The sequence below is a fragment of the Schistocerca serialis genome, chromosome 7 (assembly GCF_023864345.2).
Source record: "Schistocerca serialis cubense isolate TAMUIC-IGC-003099 chromosome 7, iqSchSeri2.2, whole genome shotgun sequence".
NCBI classification, from domain to species: Eukaryota; Metazoa; Arthropoda; class Insecta; order Orthoptera; family Acrididae; genus Schistocerca; species Schistocerca serialis.
In genome coordinates, this window is record NC_064644.1 from 310637384 (window position 1) to 310661042 (window position 23659).

Consider the following 23659-nt stretch of genomic DNA (forward strand, 5'->3'; position numbering starts at 1 on the left):
GAATCAATTCATGTCTAAGAAACTACGGATACGTTTGTCCAATAAGACATTCTGCGAAGAATTATGGACCAATGTGATGGTCATGAATGATTCCACCCACACGATGAGGCTGAATCTCTGTTGATGTCTAACATGTCAACGTCATGGTGGTTTTCATACGCTCAGGCGCGACTGCTATGATAAATGAAGATCCTATCAAGTGAAAAACCCGCCTCATCAGTGAATAAGGTAGTTGCTAAGAGCAGCAAAAGCACAGCACACTGTCCTAGTATGCATTAGCAGGAAGTTATTCTTGGCTAAAAGTCTGCCTTATTTAATCCTTGCGCCCAGTGAAGGTCGTAAGAGTACAGACGATTTTCATCCAGGACATTACGGAACGTTATGTGATTAACGCCTTCCATGCTCGTAGGTCACCCTGTACTACTTGATGGAGTTTCATTCAAAGTACGAAGGACGCGTTCTTCAAGCACAGGCGTTAGTATATCGCATGATCTCACAGTCGCTAATTCTCTTCTCAAATGAACCTGTCTCTCGCAAGCATTGGTGGAGCCGTACAAACGTTCTTGTTCGAAGTAATTGCCTCCCTGGACAACGTTCAACCTGACGTTGACGGGCTGCATCTGCATTCTCATCCGTTAAGCCGTGCACATGTTATGTATCCGCCATTGTAGACACTGAATACATCGTTTTGATGCGTTGTGATGGAAGTTTCACTTAAATAGAACATACAACAGTTACACAATACAAAGAAATCCCATTACCAGCTATAAACAAGATAGTTGAAACTTATCTGTTACGATTTGTTTAAGTGACAGAGAGTGAAGCTGTATCTGTTGGTAGGTTAACGCCAACTATTGGTGACAAAATTGAACTGCGAGAATGCATCATTAACTCTAACTGCGAGAATCTTAAGAAAAATATCCCCTGTCTGAAACTTGTAAACACAATATCTGACTATGAACTTTGATAAGACAAAACTGATTACTTTAAAAGTAAAGCTGGTCTCTGTGAAATTTAATTAAAGAAAGAACCTGTTCTCTGCACAATTTGTCTTACCTGGGTGCAAACTGCTCTCGTAGCTGTAGCGCGTCTCGGTAACAGAGCTCACTTCAGAAATCCAAAACGAGAAAAATTCATGCAAAAATTAACACCTTTCAAAGTGAGTAAAAACGCACATTTGACTTAGGTTACGCAACCAGGAGTCACTGCATATTCCCATGTTCATATGAACTTTTTGCAATGTTTTAATGTAAAGAAAAAAGTCCCTGAAGTTTCTGACACATGTTTTTATACACCTTGTATAATTTTTGTTGCTTTATGCATATTGTCTCCCGGTTGAAAATTTTTGTGGTGCTTAATGGCCCTGAACTGCACTCTCTTTATTGCTATGTCAGTAAATTGGTACCACCACACTTAACAGTAAGTTACCACGACGTTGTTTTGCAAAATCACTAAGTAATAGAAGGTCTTTCGGCGATTTCTAGTCCATGAGAAAATCTTTTTCTGTGCCTGTCTTCTCTTTCGTGATACATGGTTATGTTTGTGGATCAAATTTTAAATATACGAAGGGATCGTTTTAATTATTTTGCGTAAATAATTGAAGAAAAACTTTTTTGATAAAAATTGAATCATTCTTTATCAAAATAATCTCATCGAAATTTTTTTTGCATCGTTTAGGAGAATTCTGGAACCCTTGTTTCCACTTCTTATTGTTGCTTCAAATATATGATTTGGAACTATTCAGCAACCTTCTAAGGAGACGAAAATATCTACCCACGCAATTTTCTTACGTAAAGGAACAAAAATAAGCCGTAGCCTCCGGTAGATCTGGAAAATATGGGCAATGGGACATTAATCTTATGCTTCTCTACGGCGAATAATAATTTTTTTGACGTAGTTTGTGACAGCTGGCATTGTCATGATGTAGAACGATGCGACGTTTCCGTTTTTATTTCCTGATTTCATCGAAGACTTGTGGAAAACAAATTATTATGTACGATTCAGATGTAACTGTTCTGTCATCATCTCGACATGTCCACCCTAGCCAAAGAAGCAAGCGACCACTTGTTTGAAAGTGCTTCGCGGACATACCACTCTTTGTTGGTTTCAGTTCATCGTGGATCACGCACTCAGCTGATTGCTGCTTAGTTTTCGGCTCGAACGATTACATACAAGTGTCTTCCTCCTTTAAGAAGTTGTGTAGGAATTTGGGGTTTGATCTATCGATTGTTTGATGAGTTTCCATGCACCAATTTCCACGAGCATATTTTGAGCTTCGATCGAATTGTGCGGAATCCATCGGCAACAGTTTTCACAACTAAGTATTCATTCCAATGAATTTTGAAGGGATAAACAACGCAATAGAGAAATACAGTATCAGGTAGAAAGAACATGTGAGCAGAATGTCAAATGACAGGCTGACGAAACAAGAGAGGAAGAGTAAACCCTGGTAAGACCCATAATCAGATAGGTTCACAATAATCTTAGATGACGGACCAGTGCGTTAGCCTTATCGCTGGAAGTGATGATGATGATAAATATTCATTCAAAATCGAAAGCCGATACTGTTCAACCAATTTGCTCCAAGAACCGATGTCTTTCGGAACAATAATCTATTTCAGTCGACTTCACAAAATTAATCGCTTAGAGAGGAACGACAACGACGAAAATCTACATTGGAATCAGTGATTTCTGGAAGTTGATTGAATGTCAAAAGTTGAACGAACCGATGAAGACAGCCTTTTTTCACAACAATGTTTCTTTAAAAACTCACCGTAAATTGAGTGCACGGTCATTTTATGAACCGTCATTGGTTTAACAATAAGAAATGACAAATTTTAAACATTTGTAATGTTGCATCTCAATACCGCCATCTGGTGGTCGCTTCTAAAAATCTCAATAGGCGAGCCTCGTATCTTAGACAGACGACAAGGAATATTCTTTCGCAGTAGCTGTTCAAGTACAATTGATGCGACTGCAGGGAACGAATAAGTTTTCCATTACCACGAAAAAGTTTATATTCTGAGTAATTATACCTCCTAGTCATCTTTCCGTACAGTGGAAATTACGTGCTTCAGCAGGAGGTATTCGCCAAGTAGCTTCACCGAAGAGAACTAAAGTTACAGAATTCGACGTCCCAGTTCTTTCATCGCAGAAATTTCAACGAAAAACAAAACAAACAATTAAAAACTTATTGCGCCGTTCGTTGCGACTTTGGCAATGAATCTTTTACTTCTATGGATCCGTGTTTAAATTTTTTATGGCTTTTGTGACAGCTGTTTCGCTCTGTAACTGGACTGGAGTTCTTCAGGGCGTTCTAGATACCTCGGTAATTGTCTCAAGTGAGGCAGGAATGGTAGTACTGGCCTGGCCGAGACTTGTGAAGCTGTGACGTTACGACATGTTCCCGCCGTTCCCATTCCACAAGCGTCTGTCTGCCGTCCTGCGATTTAGCGCGGTAGCTTTCCCTCGCGATGTCACTTCTTCTTCCCTATCTCAATTGCTCGGTACACACATGGTATGAAGCGACAAACGTAAATTAAAACACTGACATTTTCGCTTTTGGTGGAAACTTTTTTATTTATCTCTCATACATGACATTCGCAAGAGTTGTTCAAAGTGTAATTACAGATTCTCTCGTGCAGAGTCTCTCATACAGCACCGTATGTTCATTCCACGACGAAGTTTAGGAATTTATTCAATTCTCAAATCCTACGAGCTCCTCAGCCGTAGGCTTACGACGTCTTCCTGTGCGTAGCTCAGCAGTTTGGTACAAACATCTATCGGAGAAATAAAAAATTTTAATGTTGAGGAATCCTTATCTGCTGCAGCAAACCTAAAGTGGTTCTGTGTGATTCTCTTTCGTAATGTTTTCTCCATCGACAGTTTTTCATTTACTTGCCGACTACATGCGTAGCTATTCTGGAGGCACTTGAATTCAGTAATTCATCACGAAGTCTTCTTGCTGGCCTCTTTCCAGAAACATTTCGATAGTGGTATACACCAGTGATTTTGTGGGAAGCCATTACCTTCTTGTGATCACACTACCGTAACAGGTTTGCTTCAGGAATATCCAGAAGTTTTTTCCCTATTCCTGCCTTTCATAAAAAACACAGTAGAATCCTTGCAGAGTCCTCTTCAGTATGTCCTGATTGTGCTGAAATTCTCAATCTTCCGGATTTTCTTCCATTTCGTTAATTCGATGATTCGTGCGTTATATTTGGTTCTCTTTTGTCGAAGGAATCTCAACAATTTTATTCATTAAGTGCTGAGTGTTGCATGAGTAGATCTAGCCAACGTGTCAGCCACTAACTACAATACATGGTATGTTACTGCCATCTGAAGGACGATTTGATTTAGAGTACGAGTCACATTCCATACATGCTGGATCTTCTGAGTACATGAAGTCGTTAGGGGACTGTTTTATGCACTTTCATTTACGTTACTTTTAATAATGTTTGATTCTACTTTGCACTGAATTTTTGTCATTTCAGTTGAAAGCCGTTTGTTAAAAGTCGTCTTTCAAAGAATTTATGTTTTTGAAAGTTATGAATCGAATGGAAAAACTGGTAGAAGCCGCCCTCGGGGAAGATCAGTTTGGATTCCGTAGAAATGTTGGAACACGTGAGGAAATACTGACCCTACGACTTATCTTAGAAGCTAGATTAAGGAAAGACAAACCTACGCTTCTAGCATTTGTAGACTTAGAGAAAACTCTTCACAATGTTGACTGGAATACTTTCTTTCAAATTCTGAAGGTGGCAGGCGTGAAATGCAGTGAGCGAAAGGCTATTTACAATTTGTACAGAAACCAGAAGGCAGTTATAAGAATCGAGGGGTATGAAAGGGAAGCAGTGGTTGGGAAGGGAGTGAGACAGCATTGTAGCCTATCCTCGATGTTATTCAATCTGTATATTGAGCAAACGGTAGAGGAAACAAAAGAAAAATTCTGAGTAGGAATTAAAATTCATGGAGAAGAATAAAAACTTTGAGGTTCGCCGATGACATTGTAGTTCTGTCAGAGGCTGCAAAGGACCTGGAAGAGCAGTTGAACGGAATGGATAGTGTCTTGAAAGGAGGGTATAAGATGAACATCAACAAAAGCAAAACGAGGATAATAGAATGTAGTCGAATCAAGTCGGGTGATGCTGAGGGAATTAGATTAGGAAATGAGACACTTAAAGTCGCAAATGAGTTTTGCTGTTTGGGGAGCAAAATAACTGGTGATGGTCGAGGTAGAGAGGATATAAAATGTAGACTGGCAATAGCAAGGAAATCGTTTCTGAAGAAGAGAAATCTATTAACATCGAGTATAGATTTAAGTGTCAGGAAGTCGTTTCTGAAAGTATTTGTATGGAGTATAGCCACGTATGGAAGTGAAACGTGGACGATAAATAGTTTAGACAAGAAGAGAATAGAAGCTTTCGAAATGTGGTGCTATAGAAGAATGCTGAAGAGTAGATGGGTAGACCACATAACTAATGAGGAGGTATTGGATAGAATTGGAGAGAAGAGAAATTTATGTCACAATTTGACTAGAAGAAGGGATCGGTTGGCAGTGCATATTCTGAGGCATCAAGGGATCATCAATTTGATATTGGAGGGCAGCGTGGAGGATAAAAATCGTAGGAGACCAAGAGATGAATACACTAAGTATATTCAGAAGGATGTAGGTTGCAGTAGGTACTGGGATATGAAGAAGTTTGCACAGGGTAAATTAGCATGGAGAGCTTCATCAAACCAGTCTTTGGACTGAAGACCACAATAACAACAAAGTAGTGCAAAGACCTTCTGTATGTGACAGCTAAAATTCGCCACACGTTCAATATTTGCTGACAATTCCTGTTTGTCAAATCTATATATTGAATCGATCTTACACTACAAATAACACCGACAAAAATTGTCAGTTGGCAAAGCGATTAAAATGTCGAAAACACATAAAAGGCGTGTGCTGCAGTTGTATTAGCTGTAGATAGCTTGCAAGAAACAGAAAACAGAGAAAAAGACGAAATTGGTCCGGGAATGGTTGGAAAGAAGGTCCGACTGGTCACGCGTTAATTTACTGACAGAAGTCAGAGTCATGGACGCGAAAAATTGCATAACTTGTTTTACGATGAGGCCTGCAGCGTACGCCAAGTTATTAGCGCTGCTAAGAGACGAAATAGAGGAGCAAAATACGTTAAAGAAAGAGACAGTCACAGTCGACAAGAGAATAGGAGTAACTAACTTTGTGATTTCTGGTGACAGGCAGATCATTCTAATGCTCGAAATTTAGTTCTGTAATATCAACTATCACAATTAATAAATTTCTGTGGAAACCTGTGAAGCAATTATATCTGCCTGGCAAGGATCTATTCAGGCTATTAACCTATAACAATTTCTTTCTTCGCTTTGTTATAATTTGGTGAAACTTATGTGTATTTCGCAAACAACTTACTAGTCATTGCAGACATGACTTTTTTCCGAAATGGGATCGTTTTTCCAAACTGCTGTATAATACACCAATTTATACTATATTTTCAAATTAATGAAGTAAGCACTGTCATAGAGAATCCTCCGTTAACCATCCTAAAGTGTTATATACAATGATTACCCTTGCTTAGGCCTATTAAAATTCTTTTGTGTTAAAAGACTCCTTAAAAATTGAATCTGAGGAATGGTATACTCAACGGCGTATTGAAAAATAAAGAGTGCACAGTAACCTCGCATGTCTGGTTTCTGAACCTCTGTCAACATCTGGATGGAGAATATTGTCAAGGCGTCAATAGTTGACCTCACACATTCAGTAAGTATTGACAATACTGAGAATATTTGGAGGTCCATCAATACTGCTCATCAGTGTTTCTAGTATTGACAACACATCAATACACGCCCTCAGACGATCAATATATTGACATTTCGACAATATTATTGAACGTAAAAGGGCCCCTTAAGCATGCTACAGAGTTTGGGTGCCTAGTGAAGGTATATCTATACTCGATATCTTTGGAGGAATAGCTGAGCGACCAACGAAGTGTCAATGCAACAGACTTTGTAGGCAGCTTTCCCCTGTAAGCGATTAGACCAAGAAGCTCTGTTTCCTGCTTTTCTGCTCTACATGCCGATCTGGGCTAGTTAGTTTCCAGAGTCGTTGGGGCTATATGCATCGTGGGGGCGCTGCCTGTTCTGACAAGGTAACATCACCAACTTGTCCTCATATTTTAAGGAAAAAGAAACACCCCAGTAAGACATCAACCCCAGCAATCGACCCTGCACGAAAATTTGAGCCATAACTCTGTTAGTACTTAGCTATGACCCACGGGAAGTGCAGCTTTTAAACTTTGCGCACACCGGTTGTCATGCACTCCGCCCCACTACCGCCGCCTAATGCCCAAGCATGAAATAGTGTGCAGTGGGGTAAGTAGGTGGTTTGTGTTCATAATGTCGGCGTACCTAACAGTCGATAGTGCGGCACCTGCAGGAGCGGTACGAAATTACGCTCAAATTGCAAAGTTAAAACGTGAAAGAACCAGAGCTTCTGGAAGTCATGACTGGTAAGCATAGGTATACGCATACGTTCGACTAAGTTTTACACAAGACAAACGAAAGCGGATAGAGGTTTCTTTGCGCTATTATTTCTAGCTTTCAATTTCATTGCAGAAATCATAGACAAATTTACGAATGAAGAAGTGCTAGACATAGAATAAAACAGTGTTCTAACGTTCGATGCTTTTTTAACTGAGGATGACAATGGCGATACTAAGGCTACTCTTTCACCACTGTTGCATTCGTCGAACATCTTCGATGGTACAACAGGACAGGAATGTAAAAACGAGGAAGTGTGTTACGACGAAGCCTGCTATGAAGATGTAGTGTCGTAGAATAACACTTTGTCCCTACCTTTAATAAAGAAGTAAACAAAAAGGGCTGTCGCCATTCGGAGAAGACGGAAGAACGGAAATCTCTCTTTAAGCGCCATCAACAGGAACATTATGTTGTTAAAACATGGAGCGGAAGTCACTGCTGTTTCTGCATTGCCTATACCACCAGCTGAAGCAAGATACTGCAAACCACTAGATGTATTTGGCTTCCGGTATTCGAAGATTTTGTTCGCAACTTTGATAATTCGACACTTTTGGGCGTCAGTGTGAACTCTGGTGAGTGAGCATAACAAAAGCCTTCAAATGCAGTCTCTTCTTTTCAGACAGTTATGTAAACCAGTATTTCGGCCGATCTTCCAGTACGCTTGAATAGAAGCACCTACATGAGTGACCGGCTAGATCACTATGAACATCGAGTGAAATTTATCATTGGAGGGCAGCGTAGAGGGTAAAAATCGTAGAGGGAGACCAAGAGATGAATACACTAAGCAGATTCAGAAGGATGTAGGTTGCAGTAAGTACTGGGAGATGAAGCAGCTTGCACAGGATAGAGTAGCATGGAGAGCTGCATCAAACCAGTCTCAGGACTGAAGACCACAACAACAACAATCATGTGCTTCAAATGGCTCTGAGCACTATGGGACTGAACATCTTAGGTCATCAGTCCCCTAGACTTAGAACTACTTAAACCTAACTAACCTAAGGACATCACACACATCCATGCCCGAGGCCGGATTCGAACCTGCGACCGTAGCAGTCCCGCGGTTCCGGACTGCAGCGCCTAGAACTGCACGGTCACCACGGCCGGCAACCATGTGCTCTTATATTTTACGTAAAGCAGTATTTGAAGGTAGCACAAGCTATTAAATGTATTTTACCTTCAGCCGAATCATTATTCAAATGGAACTGCCAACGGCAGAAATATTTGGAATTCTTTGAATGCTTATTACAGCCAGTAAGATAAGTAGGTGTTTGCAAAAAATTCGAAATTTCATGTTGATCCTGAAAACGCTCGACGTGGCTGTTGAATTTCTTGTTCACTTGTGAATAGCCTTTAGGTTTACTAAGTGAGGTTTTACATCATTGTTGCACGTCATTGCCTACAAGGGAGGTTACAATGACAGCTATAAGTAGCGCGAGAAAGTTACAGGGTGTGATCGTAATGCTGAATTCTTTTGAATATTTGTTCAAGATTCCCTTTCATTCTGCGTTGCGCCGTAAGAGCATTTCCTACTTCTGAATAAGTCAATTAAATCGAGGTGAGATAGTGTTAATGTTCATTCTTGAGTCAAAATCTTGAATAGAAAGGGAAATGCTACCAATTGAACGTCTTTTACGTACTCAATTTAGTTTTAAAAAAGTAGAGTTTCAACTGTGTCACAGTTATTATGATCTCATTGAAACTTAAAATGGAATAGACTGATTGTTTGATCAAGAACTGCAGTGATTATTTAATTGGCATACAAAACGATCCCTGACCTCTACCTACGTTTTTTGTAGTATGTACGAGGGCGTGCTGAAAAGTAAACCGTCCGATTTTTTAATGTGAATATTCTTAAAGTTTTTTGAATAAAACACGTTTTTAACATTCTATGTCTTTATTCTTCATGTCTACTAATTTATTTCTCAACATAGTCACCCTGACGGCGAACACGTTTCTCCAACGAGAGACCAGTTTGTTGATACCGTCACTGTAGAATGTTTGACTTGATTGACGAGCCACAAGCTCAGCCCTGCTTGCGCTGCTTCATCACTGTCAATGTGAAGCCGTCGAAAGTGTTCTTTAAGTTTTTGAAATAGATGAAAATCGGATGGAGCCAAGTCGAGACTGTATGGAGGCTGATCGATTATAGTGAACCGAGGGCGTCGGATTGTTGGAGATGTCGCGTGTGGCCTCGCTTGCCATGTTGAAGGAGAGCGTGCTCCGTGTGTGGACCAACTCTTCGAATTCGAACCTCGATTACAGCAAGCTGTTTCTTACACACCGACATATTTAAGTTATACGCCGTCCTGTTACCGCTACAATCCGGAATCATCTTGTTAGTGGTTCGTCTGGTGGACGGGAGACGCTAAGTTCGGCGACGTTCCGACACCGAGTTTCACCCTCGTCTGCCTCTCATCATCGTAGAACACAAATACGACAGTACACTATTCGCACTCCCATTAGAGTCACCTATACTCTTCAGGTACACTTGCGACACTGCTCTCAAACACTGCAAAGAAAGGAGCCACTGCATTTAGAGGAACAATATCCTTTCCGATCAGGCGACTGAACCTTCCCCTCTATGCCTCCCAGTCAAGAATTCCATAGGGGGACGTCCATTAATTACGTGAGGTTTATTTTTTAAAATTTAGTCAAATGGTTCAAATGGGTCTGAGCACTATGGGATTTAACATCTGAGGTCATCAGTCCCCTAGACTTAGAGCTACTTAAACCTAACTAACCTAAGGCCATCACACACATCCATGCCCAAGGCAGGATTCGAACCTGCGACCGTAGCAGTCGCGCGATTCCGGACTGAAGCGCCTAGAACCGCTCGGCCACCGCGGCCAGCAAACTTTAGGCCCCTGCTCCCTGCACCCTTTGTGAGATTTAATGGTGGGACTCCCCTCCCCCTGACGTATTGTTTCCCCCCTAGATTGGTAAAAGTACGTAAAAGTGAAAACTTTTTACGTTTTAAACATTGGTTAAAACTCTTTAACAAAAACATGTTAGAAAGTGTGTTAAACAGTGCATTTTCATGTTTTCGCGGCGTAAATACTGTGCCGTAAAGTTTCGAGCGTGCAACCGCACAAAATTAGCTTCTTCCTCTAATATTTCGGCTGAATACCGGCCAGCCCTCTTCATAATCAGCCGAGGTGACTAACGCCCCATCATACGCAGTGGTTCAGTCCCCAGGTTTGAAAGGACGGAGCAAGTGCTAGAGCGTCCGTCACCTCGGCTCACTCTGAAGATCGCTGGACAGTATTCAGCCGAAATATTAGAAGAAGAAGCTGAATTTATGCGGCAATTTGGTGGTGTTAAATGTAAGTATAAATGAGTCAGTCTTTATGAGAGCACCATCCACCCGTTTCATAATGTGTTGCACGTCGACAATTCCTTCCCGGGACCATTCAGCCTTCAGTTCGTCTTGGGGAATGTCAACGAGATCTCTGCAAGTCACAACACCCTTGCTGTAGTTCAAGGTGTTGTGAAATTCAGTCTCTATCGCAAACTCCCCAAGAAATTGTGCCTTCTGAAGGTTCTGGACTTGCTGGAAGCTAGATGTTTCAACCAACAAGGTGCCATTTCGCAAGCGCTTTACAGATTTTAATGTGCCAGCAATACCTTCTAAGCCCTTCTGTATATAAAATGGCGAAACTTTTTCAAAACTCCCATCTTTTCTTTTAATTATGAAAAACACATTCTGCGAAGCAGCATGCGTTCTGTTACTACTACCTGAATCAGGAGGACTGGCTACACGAGCCCTCTTGTTGGATTGGGTGTTAGAACCCACCAGCGGTCCACCCTTTCCGCTGGCAGGAGAAGAATAAAAGTTCGAGGGTTCCATCTCGGTCCCACGAGCAGCTAGGGAACTAGAAGTCCACCTAGACAGAGCCCCGCGTGCCTAGGTAAGCCTTATACAACTGGGGCGCGGCAGGTGCCCCAGAGGTTGCCCACTTGCGACTGTTCCACCCCAACAGCCATGCATCTTACAGGCGCGCAGCACACCGTAAGATTGAGGGGTGTCAATCAAAGGGATCCTGTTATGGAAACAAATGGCATCCAAGATCATTACTGCTGGTTGTTCGGCCACATGGCGGGCGACGACCAGGTTGGTATCAAGCCGCCGTCTGGGCCGTCTCCAGGCATGTTTTCGGCCTGGAATCTCCTTCACTGGGGTAAATTTGTCTTCAGTGATGAGTCCCAGTTGGAGCTAAGCTCAGACGACCAGTGAAGACGCCCCGGGCAGCAGTGGGATACCAAGCTGACTGTCGTCCACTGTGGGTCCCGACAATCAGGAGTGGTGGTCCGGAATGCCCTTTCACTTCAGAGCAGAACCTCTTCGGCTCTCATCCGTGGCATCCCTACAGCACAGAGGTACGTCAACGATATTCTACTACCCCTTTTGTTGTCCTTCATGGAAAGCCATACTAGGCTTAAATTTCAGCAAGATCTACATCTACATGATTAGTCTGCTATTCACAATAAAGTGCCTGGAAGAGGGTTCAATGAACCACCTTCAAGATGTCTCTCTACCGTTCCACTCTCTAACGGCGCGCGGGAAAAACAACCACTTAAATGTTATCTACCCTATTTCGCGATAATACAAAACGACTCGCCCTTCTTTAAACTTTTTCGATGTCATCCGTCAATCCCACCTGATGCGGATCCCACACCGCACAGCAGTACTCCAGAATAGGGCGGACAAGCGTGGTGTAGGCAGTCTCTTTAGTAGATTTGTTGCACCTTCTAACTGTTCTGCCAATGAATCGCAGTCTTTGGTTTTCTCTAGCCACTACATTTTCTATGTCATCATTCCAATTTAGGATGTTTGTAATTGTAATCCCTAAATATTTCCTTTATATTTGTGTGACTTATCGCGTAATCGAAATTTAGCGGATTTCTTTTCGTACTCATCTGAATAACGTCACACTTTTCTTTATTCAGCGTCAATTGCCACTTTTCGCACCATACTGATATCTTATCTAAATCATTATGCAAGTCGTTTTGATCATCTGATGACCTTACAAGACGGTAAATGACAGCATAATCTGCAAACAATACAAGACGGCTTCTCAGAACATCTCCTACGTCGTTAATATAGCCGGCCGCTGTGGTCGAGCGCTTCTAGGCGCTTCCGTCCGGAACCACGCCGCTGCTACGGTTGCAGGTTCGAATCCTGCCTCGGGCATGGATGTTTGTGATGTCCTTAGGTTAGTTAGGTTTATGTAGTTCTAAGTCTAGGGGACTGATGACCTCAGATGTTAAGTCCCACAGTGATTAGAGCCATTTGAACCATGTACGGTTAATATAGGTCACGAACAATAGAGGGCCTATAACACTTCCTTGGGAAACGCCGGATATTACTCCTGTTTTACTCGATGACTTTCCGTCTATTATTACGAACTTGACCTTTCTGACAGGAAATCACGAATCCGGTCGCACAACTGAGGCGATATTCCATAGGCACTCAGTTTGATTAGAAGACGCTTGAGAGGAATGGCGTCGAAAGCCCTCTGGAAATCTAAAAATATGGAATCAATTTGACATCCCCTGTCGATAGCACTCATTACTTCACGAGTATAAAGAGCTAGCTGTGTTTCACAAGAACGATTCTTTCTGAATTCTTGCAGACTAAGTGTCAATAAATCGTTTCGTCGAGGTACTTCATAATGTTCGAACACATTATATGCTCAGCGAATAACACCTACTTCCATTTTTGGGTTGGTGTGACATGAGCAATTTTCCAGTCCTTAGGTACGGATCTTTCTCTGTGAGCAAGCGGTTTATATAATTGTTAAATATGGAGCTATTCTATCAGCAAACTCTGAAAAGAACCTGACTGGTATACAATCTGGACCGGAGGCCTTGGCTTTATTAAGTGATTTAAGCTGCTCTACTACACCGAACCGATCTCTGTGGCCGAGTGGTTCTAGGCGCTTCCGTCAGGAACCACGCGACTGCTACGGTCGCAGATTCGAGTACTGCCTCGGGCATGGATGTGTGTGATGTCCTTAGGTTAGTTAGGTTTAAGTAGTTCTAAGTCTAGGGGACTGATGACCTCAGACGTTAAGTTCCATAGTGCTTAGAGCCATTTGAACAATTTGAAGCTACACCGAGGATATCTATGTCTATGTTTCTCATATTGGCAATTGTTTTTGATTTAAATTCAGGAATAATTACTTCGTCTTCTTTGGTGAAGGAGTTGCGGAACACCGTGTCTAATAACTCTGCTTTAGTGGCAATGTCATCAGTGACTTCATCGTTGTTATCGCGCAGTGAAGGTGTTGATTGCCCGCCCACACACGGCGAGAGTTTCTAATGCTTTTCCTCGTGCTTGCCACGCCCAGCCTTGGCCGGCAAGGTCGTCGGATCTCTCTCCAATTGAGAAAATTTGGCTCATTATGGGCAGGACCTCCACTCAGCTCGGAATTTTGACTATCTTTTGTGCCATTTGGACAGAATATGGCACGATATCCCACAGGAGGGCATCCAACAATTCTGTCAATCAATTCCACGCCGAATAAATGCTTGGATAAGGGCCGAAGGTGTAACGAAGCGTAATTGACTTGCTTAATTTGTGAAGCTCTTTCTCTTAAATAAATCATCCAGTTTTTCTGAAAGTACATTCATTTTTTTGTCTGCACGTGCACATCACAACTACTGATTTACGTCCCATTCGTATAATTCCTTCCTGGTCTGTCGTTTTTTTCTTCTTTGAGTATGATTTAATCTTCATTAAACTGAACGTACATCCATAGCCAGAGAAGAAGAAGAAGAAGAAGAATACCCTGCATTGTTGGAAATATTTCGGGTTATGCAGTGGACGATGTTTTTTAACAGACAGAAAAAAAATAGAAGAAACAGTTGACAACTAGTCATAATAAAGGAATGCATGAAAATAATAGTGGGAAGGTGAAACAAATAAGGTAAAGAATATTTGGCTCTTATTATGACGGGAATGGAAATCTGTGCACTGTCCGATCTCGTTGTATCTACGGCACAACTTGGCCGAATCTATACGGATTTGACCCAAGTTCGAATATGCGTTTTCTGTTAAATCTTTGTTAGTTGAAAATAGAAATGAGTGATTTTTATTTGAGTGGAATACAACGACGTTGGAATATATTAGATATATTGCGCTAAAAATGGGGCTCTGAGATCCATGCACTAAATAATAGAATTAAATGTCTAGTAAAAGAATACGAGAACCAAACGGAGACAGATAATACGTATACCTACTAACAAAAAAAAAACAAATTCCTGATTATTTCGTAACTTGATCACTGTCGGAAAGGAAAACGAAGATGAAAATGTTCAAGTAATTGTATATCCTGCACTGTGTACGTCATCTTTGTGTTATAACAAAGGAGGTCGTAATTCCCTTGGCGGTGAAGTAAAAACAATATTTTACGTGATATCTGCGAGATAAACGTTGCTCTGCCTTTATTTGCAGTGACGTTGAAGTCTGCGGCCGCACCTGGAGCCGTGAACTGTCATTAGCGATCTGATATCCCGCATACGCTGACACGCTGGTAAATGTCACCACACAAGTTGTGCGAAGTGGGTGCAGGCCATTCGTGTATCGCGATGTAATTTACACGACTATGATGCTGGAGAGAGACCTTAGATAAGGACAGAAATAGACTTAAGCCCATTTAAAATGTATTCACATTTATATTGTGCAAGTAACTACACAAAAAGTTAAGTAATTGAGGTTTGTTCAATGAGGACCAAGAGCTGTGTTAATGAAATCTGTCAATTCAGTTATATTTACGATTCATTAAAGTAGGAATACAAAGCCGAAATCTTGAAGAATGAACGAACTTTTGGTGACAGACGATCTATAGATATACAAAGATATGAGTAATGTACGGAATAGTCAAACGACATTACGTAATTAGTATCGGTGTTTGGTAAAGCTGTCACACGCTGTGATAAGAGCTCATAGATGTCATGTTACAGACAAACAGAAACAACATTCCAATAACTCTTCCATCCACTATCAAAATTTTTTTTTATTCCTTAATGCCCGCTCGGTGAATGGACGACACAGTAACCAATCGACGAAGTCGTACACTTATTCAATGTGCTGCATGCCATGTGAATAAAGGAGACCAGGATAAAAGGGGGGAGGGGGGGGGGGGAGGTAAAGCAGACTAAAGTATCAAAATGTGGAGGAGTAAGGATTACGGTAGGAAACCTGCAGTTTCCCTGATGTGGTCGCTGTTGATGCTCGGCGTTCAGGGAGTCTGGCTGAATAACGCGCTGTGTAAGGCGTAATTAATCGCTATAGCAGTGGTTCCCAACCTGGGGCTAACTGCCCCCTGTGGAGTAAAATGAAATTTTCTGAGGGGTGAAAACAAAAGGTTTCTATAGCGTTTCGGCCACGAAAATTAATTATTTCCAAACTATCATTAGCACTACCACTATTTCGCAAGACTATAATACTGATTACATAAGTTACTGATAATTATTTTTTTTTACTATTTAGGGTAACACAGAGTAGTGGAGGTTGGAGCTTGTGAAATGAATGTATGAACATCATTTCACACATACTTTGTATGACAGTAAAATTGAGACATATACATTACATACGATGTCCTGAGAATGCCTTCTCTGAGTTGTAGACGAGAAATATCTTCATTATTCACTTCGCAACTCTAATTGAACCAATATACAGTTCAAAATTACAGCTAACTACGTAATGGCTACTACAGTGCTGTAGGGCCTACAGTGCATTATTATTTGTGGCAGTCTTCCAATTTCTGCCAGTTCAGAAGTAAGGAGTCCAGCAATAAAGTTATTTACAAACAATATGCATAATACAGTGCAGAAATTTTGACTTGGTTTATTTTAAATGGTGGTGCAATCTTTGGGTGAAGAAAGTGGCGCTAGGGAGAGAAGTTCTGTAGAGGAAGCCTGTTTTGTAACAAGTGTCTACACTTATTGAGGATAATTAGCTTTCTTTTCTCAGAAGGAGTTGTTGGTAGCACTCACGATGCACTTATAACCGCTATAAAAACAAAAACAGAAACAAAAACTAAATAAATTTATCTTTCGCCGCATTAAAAATAAAAGTGTTTAATTTTAAATTAATCCTTTTTCATTCTAAAGTTTAGGAGGTCAATTAGGCGCCAATGTTGATTGCGGTGTGAGGGGGGGGGGGGCGGGGGCAGGGAAAAGGGTGTTTGATACTAGCTAATATCTAATTGACATTTAGGGATAATGGCCTCAGAAAGGCTGGAAATCATTGCTCTATGATCTATAGCATTGCAAATACACACGACTATCACTTACCCATCCGACGTGAGATTTGTCGGAAGAGACTTTTTGTTACCAACTGACGCGCCTCAGTTCGCTTTGTGGATGCCAATGCAGCAACGGCCATCATTTTTTATCCTGAGGGGTATCCAGCGGAAATGCTTTCAGTGATGTAACCGCTGGCTTCCCTTTGTAGGGACTGGAACGTTGAGGGAATCAGTTGTGTCAGTCTGCAGTTTAAATGAATAACGAGACTGAATAAGGCTGCAACTTAAATCAGATTCACATAAAAATAACCATACCAAAATTGATACACGTATGGAGCGTGCTTAAAAAGTGTTTCTTAGTGTTACAGAAGACAGTACGGATGAAAACTAAAAGGTCGGATCTGTCGGTCTAGCGGTAAAGAGCTTGCCAGCAAACCGAGAGGTCGCACGATCGGATCCCGCTCAGTCTAAGGCCTTTAATCTAGGCTTAATCTCTCAAGGATGTGATGTGTCGCCTGGAAGGCCATGTGGTCCGAATTCCACGCTAAACTATAGGTCCCCTTCCCTCTCCCGGATAGAAAACGGATGGATTAGGGACACATAAGTCACCTAGGTGACACCCGAACGAAAGACTAGCACCAAGCCATTCATCTTCAGGAAAAACTAGAAATAAGATCTACTGACATATGTCAAAAAAACAAAACCTTGTTGAGACGTGTGCTATTTTACTTGCATCATGAATAGGAGGATTGCAGGGTAGGCTCCGGCCTAGGTCGCAGACACAAAGGGAGCGCAAAATCTGACCGAAAAAAAACCAAGAAAGTAATATGATTTCGGAATTAAACGAAGAGATACATGAGCTCTGCCTAGAAAGAAGTTTATGCAATTATACTAATCTCTTTGCTACGAAGGTGCATTTAATATGTTCTGAACAATGTTTAAATCAGTATACACTAGTGTGCAAAACTTATAGACTAAAGTAACTTTCGCATTATATGCCACTACTAACAAACATAGCTCGATGAAACTTGGACCTCAGATAGAACTGCTACAATATGGTACAGACGGTAACACAAAGAAATACGCAGTGACAGTTTATGATAGTCCACTGGACATTAGAAGAGGCGAGACATGTTTCTCAGTAGGGAGTGTGATCACCTAGGGTGGCAGTACATGATCTACAACGTGCTCCCGTGCTGGCCACAAGGTTGGAAAGGCGTTCGGGTGGTATGAAGTTCCATTCCCAAACTAGCACGGCTGAAACAGCTACAAGACCGTTGGTGCATGTGGGCGTTCTGTACCACGCCTCCCCAACACAACCCACACGTGCCACGCCTGCTCATTAGCCGAATATCGTCTTATTCCAAGAGCTCCTCCATGTGTCCTCGTACGGCGGGCGGTGGGAACACCTAATCCACCCAGGTGTGCATCTAATGCCAAGTGTTACGGCGTGAGAAGACATAATGTTGCATGGGCGTACTGGTCTCCAAATCTTTGAGACTGAACTCCTTGACCGGACTGTATCTTGCACAACCATCTGGTTCCACCCGTGTAATTATAGCCGAGCCTCGCGGTACTTTCTTGCAGCGCGGTGTAATCTGAAACGTTTCTGCTAGCTTTTCTCAAATCAAGAGATTGCTGTGATTGTAAATTGCCAATAATTCAAAGCGTTTGGCAGCGACAATGTCTACTATGAAAATAAGCAAATTACGTCTGATTTATTTTGAAATATCATGAAGTATCTTACTGGAGGAGCGAAAGCGTAGACATCACTTTTCCGAAAATCGGTGTTTCAAGAATGTTTTTCCTTCAAATGGTTCAAATGGCTCTGAGCACTATGGGACTTAATATCCGAGGTCATCAATCCCGTAGAACTTAGAACTACTTAAACCTAACTAACCTAAGGACATCACACACATCCATGCCCGAGGCAGGATTCGAACCTGCGACCGTAGCAGTCGCGCGGTTCTTGACTGAAGCGCTCGGCCACCGCGGCCGGCGTTTTTGCTTGGGTAATACAGTTCAAAATCAGGCTTTTGGTACCCAACTGAGTAAATGTGATAATTGGCTTACTGTACTCGCATGCCGAACTGTTCAGCATACTCGCATTTGTTCCCCTAATTAATTATCATTGTTAACAACCTATCGTCAAAAAAGAATGCGAAAAATGTCAAGTCGATTCGAAATGCAAATTTACTGCAATACGCACGGCAATTAACAGACCACGTTCTTGGAGAACAGCTGGTAGCAGTCAGCACTTCTGTGTATTGCACATCATTGTAGTTCATTTTATTACACTTATTTAAGTTATAAAATCTGATAAATCATCGTAGAAAAAATTACGCATTCAACGATGCTTGGGATGACTGATCGCCATAATAACCACATGTAGGCAGATGCAAATCTTCGAGCAATCATGGAAACACAGCTATAGGTTTGTATTAATATCAACATGTGAGTAGGGATTGTGGCTGACAGACTCATAAGGCCACTGCTTTTCCTCACAAGTTTCTGAACGGCAAATTACCCACGCTGCTGGAGGACGTTACCTTTGAAGAAAGATAACGGGTGTGGTTCACACACGACGGGCCACCACACCATTTTCTACAACTCGTACGACAATTCGTGACACCACCGTTTAGTGAGCAATGAATTGGTAATGGAGGTCTAGAACCGTGATCCCCACATTCATCTGATCTTAATACTTTTCTGGCTTTGGGGATATTCAAAAGCAGAAGTGCACTCCGACACATCGAAAACATTCACACGTTACAGCGACGTGTAATGAAATCCGAGGGCAGCCACATGTGTTCCTAAAATTCTTGATTCTTTGAGAAGGGTAATTTTAGGATTATAAGAATAAGTAGTAAGCACATAGAGTTTCAACACAGAGAAGGCTCTCATAGGACAGTCTGGCTCATTTCTCAACAAGTATTTGTTGTCAGACAAGTTTTATGGTTCAAATGGCTCTGAGCACTATGGGACTTAACATCTGTGGTCATCAGTCCCCTAGAACTTAGAACTACTTAAACCTAACTAACCTAAGGACATCACCCACATCCACGCCCGAGGCAGGATTCGAACCTGCGACCGTAGCAGTCACGCGGCTCCGGACTGAGCGCCTAGAACCGCTAGACCACCGCGGCCGGCCAAGTTTTATGGAATTTTTTTTTCTAGTTTGTGCTCTGCATAAATCTGGAGTGGACCTGAGTGCTGTTCAAACTGTCGGTCCTTCACTTGGACGGCTGCACTGGAAAAGTAAAGATGCGTTCACGACAAAGTTAGAGTGGGCAACGTACAGATATCTGTAACTTTAATTTTCTGACTTCATCACTGTTATTGAACAAGAATAGAGGTTTGAAGTCGGTAGCCTAGAGACTTTATGAGCGGATATTTGAGGTTGTGCTAGAAAAGGGTTGACTGTTCTGAGTGAGAGTAACATAGTACTTTAGGAAAAACGTTACCATTAGACTTACATCTTAAATGACATCATCACATTTTGAAATACTTCATCTTTAAAGAAGCATGTGTATTTTTCGTGGTAACTGCAGTCACTATGACTAGGTTGAAAAATCTTTTGTAATAAACTAATGATGTTTATTGCTGATGACAGTTTCTCACTGGCAGGTAATCAAAAAAAAATGGTTCAAATGGTTCTGAGCACTATGGGACTGAACATCTGTGGTCATCAGTCCCCTAGAACTTAGAACTACCTAAACCTAACTAACCTAAGGACATCACACACATCCATGCCCGAGACAGGATTCGAACCTGCAACCGTAGCAGTCGCGCGGTTCCGGACTGCGCGCCTAGAACCGCTAGACCACCGCGGCCGGCCGGCAGGTAATCCAGTGACGAGCCTATGACTGGTATGTTCTCCATATTGCAGGTTCTTCGTCGACGTGGTTAGGCCAGTAAAAGCAATAATTATGAGAAATAATGTATAAAATTAAATAGCCATGAACCCGCAGCAAGTAGTTTCCTCTACACTACAGGCAAAGAATTACGACGTAGCAGACGTAGGCCATCTGTGGGGGCAGCACACAATGCCACAGAATCAACAGTGGTGCTGCGTTGTGGCACCTGTCAGGAGGAAGCCGCGCAGTACGTCACCGTGACGAAGGTGAAGTGCCGTCCCGTGCTGACATCTCAATTCGTTGTCAGCTGTCAGGTTTACGACCCAGTTCGGTTCTCTTCATGCGACACACTCCTTACTATAGTAGCAATACGCCACTAAGGACACGATACGACAAAAAAGATTTACATTGACCGACCAATCATCGCCCGTACGGGGAGAGCTGAAAGTTCTCGGATTTGGTCCCTTACAGTTCGTACCACACCAGTCCCTGGGAGCTGGTTATGTAATTGTGATGGAATCACTTGTTTCCTACTCCTATAACTATTTTGATTTCCATGTTACCTTTGTGTACACTTAAGTTTCACATCTTTGGACTTACGGGGTGTCATGAAACTTTTTGTTTCTACTAGGGAAGCCTGCAGAGGATTTTCACATTACACTAGTGGAGAAATGTCTCTCCTGAAGTACACTCAGAACCTGAGTGTCTCGTTTCTAGCTTGGGCATCAACCGTTGAAGACAAACCTCGCAGAAGGCAGACCTGAACACAAGCAATGCTCTCCATAAGCTGATTGTTGAGGACCGGTAAACGCACGCCAAAATTATCAGAAATACTGAACACCTTCTGGGATCGTGCTGGTTTCATTAGAACAATATCCTAGCCAATAGGAAGCTTTCAGCGAACGTAGTGGCAAAATGATCGATCGATGAACAGGAGAAGGCACGATTTGAGGAGTTCAGAGTTATTTTGGCCCAATTTTGTGCTGCAAAGGACTTTACGGTTATGGTTGTGATGGAGGATCCACTCTAGCTCAACATTCATATTCCCGAAAACTAGGAACAGTCAAAGGAATGGATTCACAGTTGGCCTCTGAGACCGATGATGTTCTGTACCCAGAAAATGGGCAAAAAGCTCATGGCGGTATTCTGTTAGTGGACTACCTCAGGGCTGCAGTACAACCAGAGAGTAGTAGGGTTAGCTGAAGCAGCCAATTAAGACTGAACGCCGTGGGCACCTGACCAAAGTGATCTCTTTGTCACAAGACAATGCACATGTTACGAGCTGTGGCTGGCGAACTGAAGGCCATGCGTTTCAATTTGGTCGGCCATATTATTATTCAGCTTGCCAGACCCATTCGGAGTACCATCTGTTCCTATCCTGCCGAAATACCTGTTCTTGCTGTTGTGTTCCTCAGTCAGAAGATTGATTTTATGTAGCTTCTATATACATTTGACCTTGCTTATTGTATTTAAGCATTGGTCTCCCTCTGCAATCCCCGTCCCTTTCCTTACTGTATCAAACTTAAGTTTCCTTGTGACACAAGGACGTATGCTAGCCGGCGGGAGTGGCCGAGCGGTTCTAGGCGCTACAGTCTGGAACCGCGCGACCATGCTTCGGGCATGGATGTGTGTGATGTCCTTAGGTTAGTTAGGTTTAAATAGTTCTAAGTTCTAGGGGACTGATGACCTCAGAAGTTAAGTCCCATAGTGCTCAGAGCCATTTGATGTATGCTATTAACCGATTCCGTCTTTTAGTGAAATTGTGTAATAAATTTCCTTTATCTCCAATTCGATTCTGTACTTTATTATTAGTTATTCCATCTACCTATTTAATCATCAGCATTCTTCTTAACAACATTTGAAAAGCTACAATTCTCCTCTTCTTTGAACTGTTTATTCTCCTTGTTTCACTTTCTTACAAAGCTATACTCCAGGCCAATACCTTCAAAAAAGACTTTCTAACAGTTAAATTTATATTAAGTGTTAACAAATTTCTCTTTTACAGAGAAGTTTCTCTTACTATTGCCGGTCAGTATTTTATACCCTATTTACTTCGGTCATCGTCAATTATTTTACTGCCCAAATAGCAAAAATTCTCGACTACTTTATGTGTCTCATTTCCTAATCTTATTCCACCATCATTGCCCATTTTAATTCGACTGCACTCCATTGCCCTTGTTTCACTTTCGTCTATTTTTCAGTCAGATGCTCTTCCAATTCCATTGCCGGCTCCGATAGATTTACAATGTCACAGGCAATCCACAAAGTTTATATTCTTGTACTTGGATTTTTAAGTCCCTGTCCAAACGTCTACTTGCTTTCCTTTATTACTTGCTCGACGTACAGATTGAATAACTTCAGGGAAAGGCTACAAACCCATATATCTCCCTTCTTAACTACTGCTTACCTTCCATGTCCTTCTACTCTTATCACAGCATTCTGGTTTCTGTACGGGTTGTAGACAATTCTTGTATTTTACCCCAGCTATTTGCAAACTCTCAAAGAGTGTAGTCCAGGGAACAATGACGCTTCCTCTAGATTTACAAGTACTGTCTTCTAAAATAAGTCGTGGTGTCAGTATGGCCTTACGTGCTGCTGCATTTCTCCGTAACGCAAACTGATCTCTACCAATTATTCCGTTCTTATGTAAACAATTTGTTTGAGTATTTTGCCACGATGACTTATTAAACTGGAGTTTCGGCAATATTCACACCCATCAACACTTGCCATATTCGTAAAAGAATTATTATCCCTTATTATTATTATGTAGTATTCTGCCTAGTGGCAGGTCCATGTCTTCGTACGGAGAATTTCTGATTCAACTCTTCCCTGTCTTCAGCTTCTTCCTTCAGTCTGTTGTATCTCCTTCCATCTTTCATGTCTTCCAGATGTTGAATTCTTTTTCTTCCTCGTCCTGCGTTTCCTCTGACTTTCCCTTCGTTGACATCATGTATGAGTCCCTCGTGTCTAAGTACATGTCCAATCCAG

The 23659-nt window shown here is 41.8% G+C and overlaps 1 protein-coding gene across 1 annotated transcript in view; it reads right to left on the reverse strand.

Annotated features, from left to right (window-relative positions):
* LOC126413037 (A disintegrin and metalloproteinase with thrombospondin motifs 7-like) overlaps positions 1-23659 on the reverse strand; it is a 427824-nt gene that overhangs the window by 310658 nt on the left and 93507 nt on the right. The window contains exons 8-9 of the mRNA XM_050082931.1: positions 20780-20803; positions 14571-14580 (exon numbers count right to left, since the gene is read on the reverse strand). Coding sequence (XP_049938888.1) covers positions 14571-14580; positions 20780-20803 — 34 coding nt within the window. The remainder of the gene's footprint in view (positions 1-14570; positions 14581-20779; positions 20804-23659) is intronic.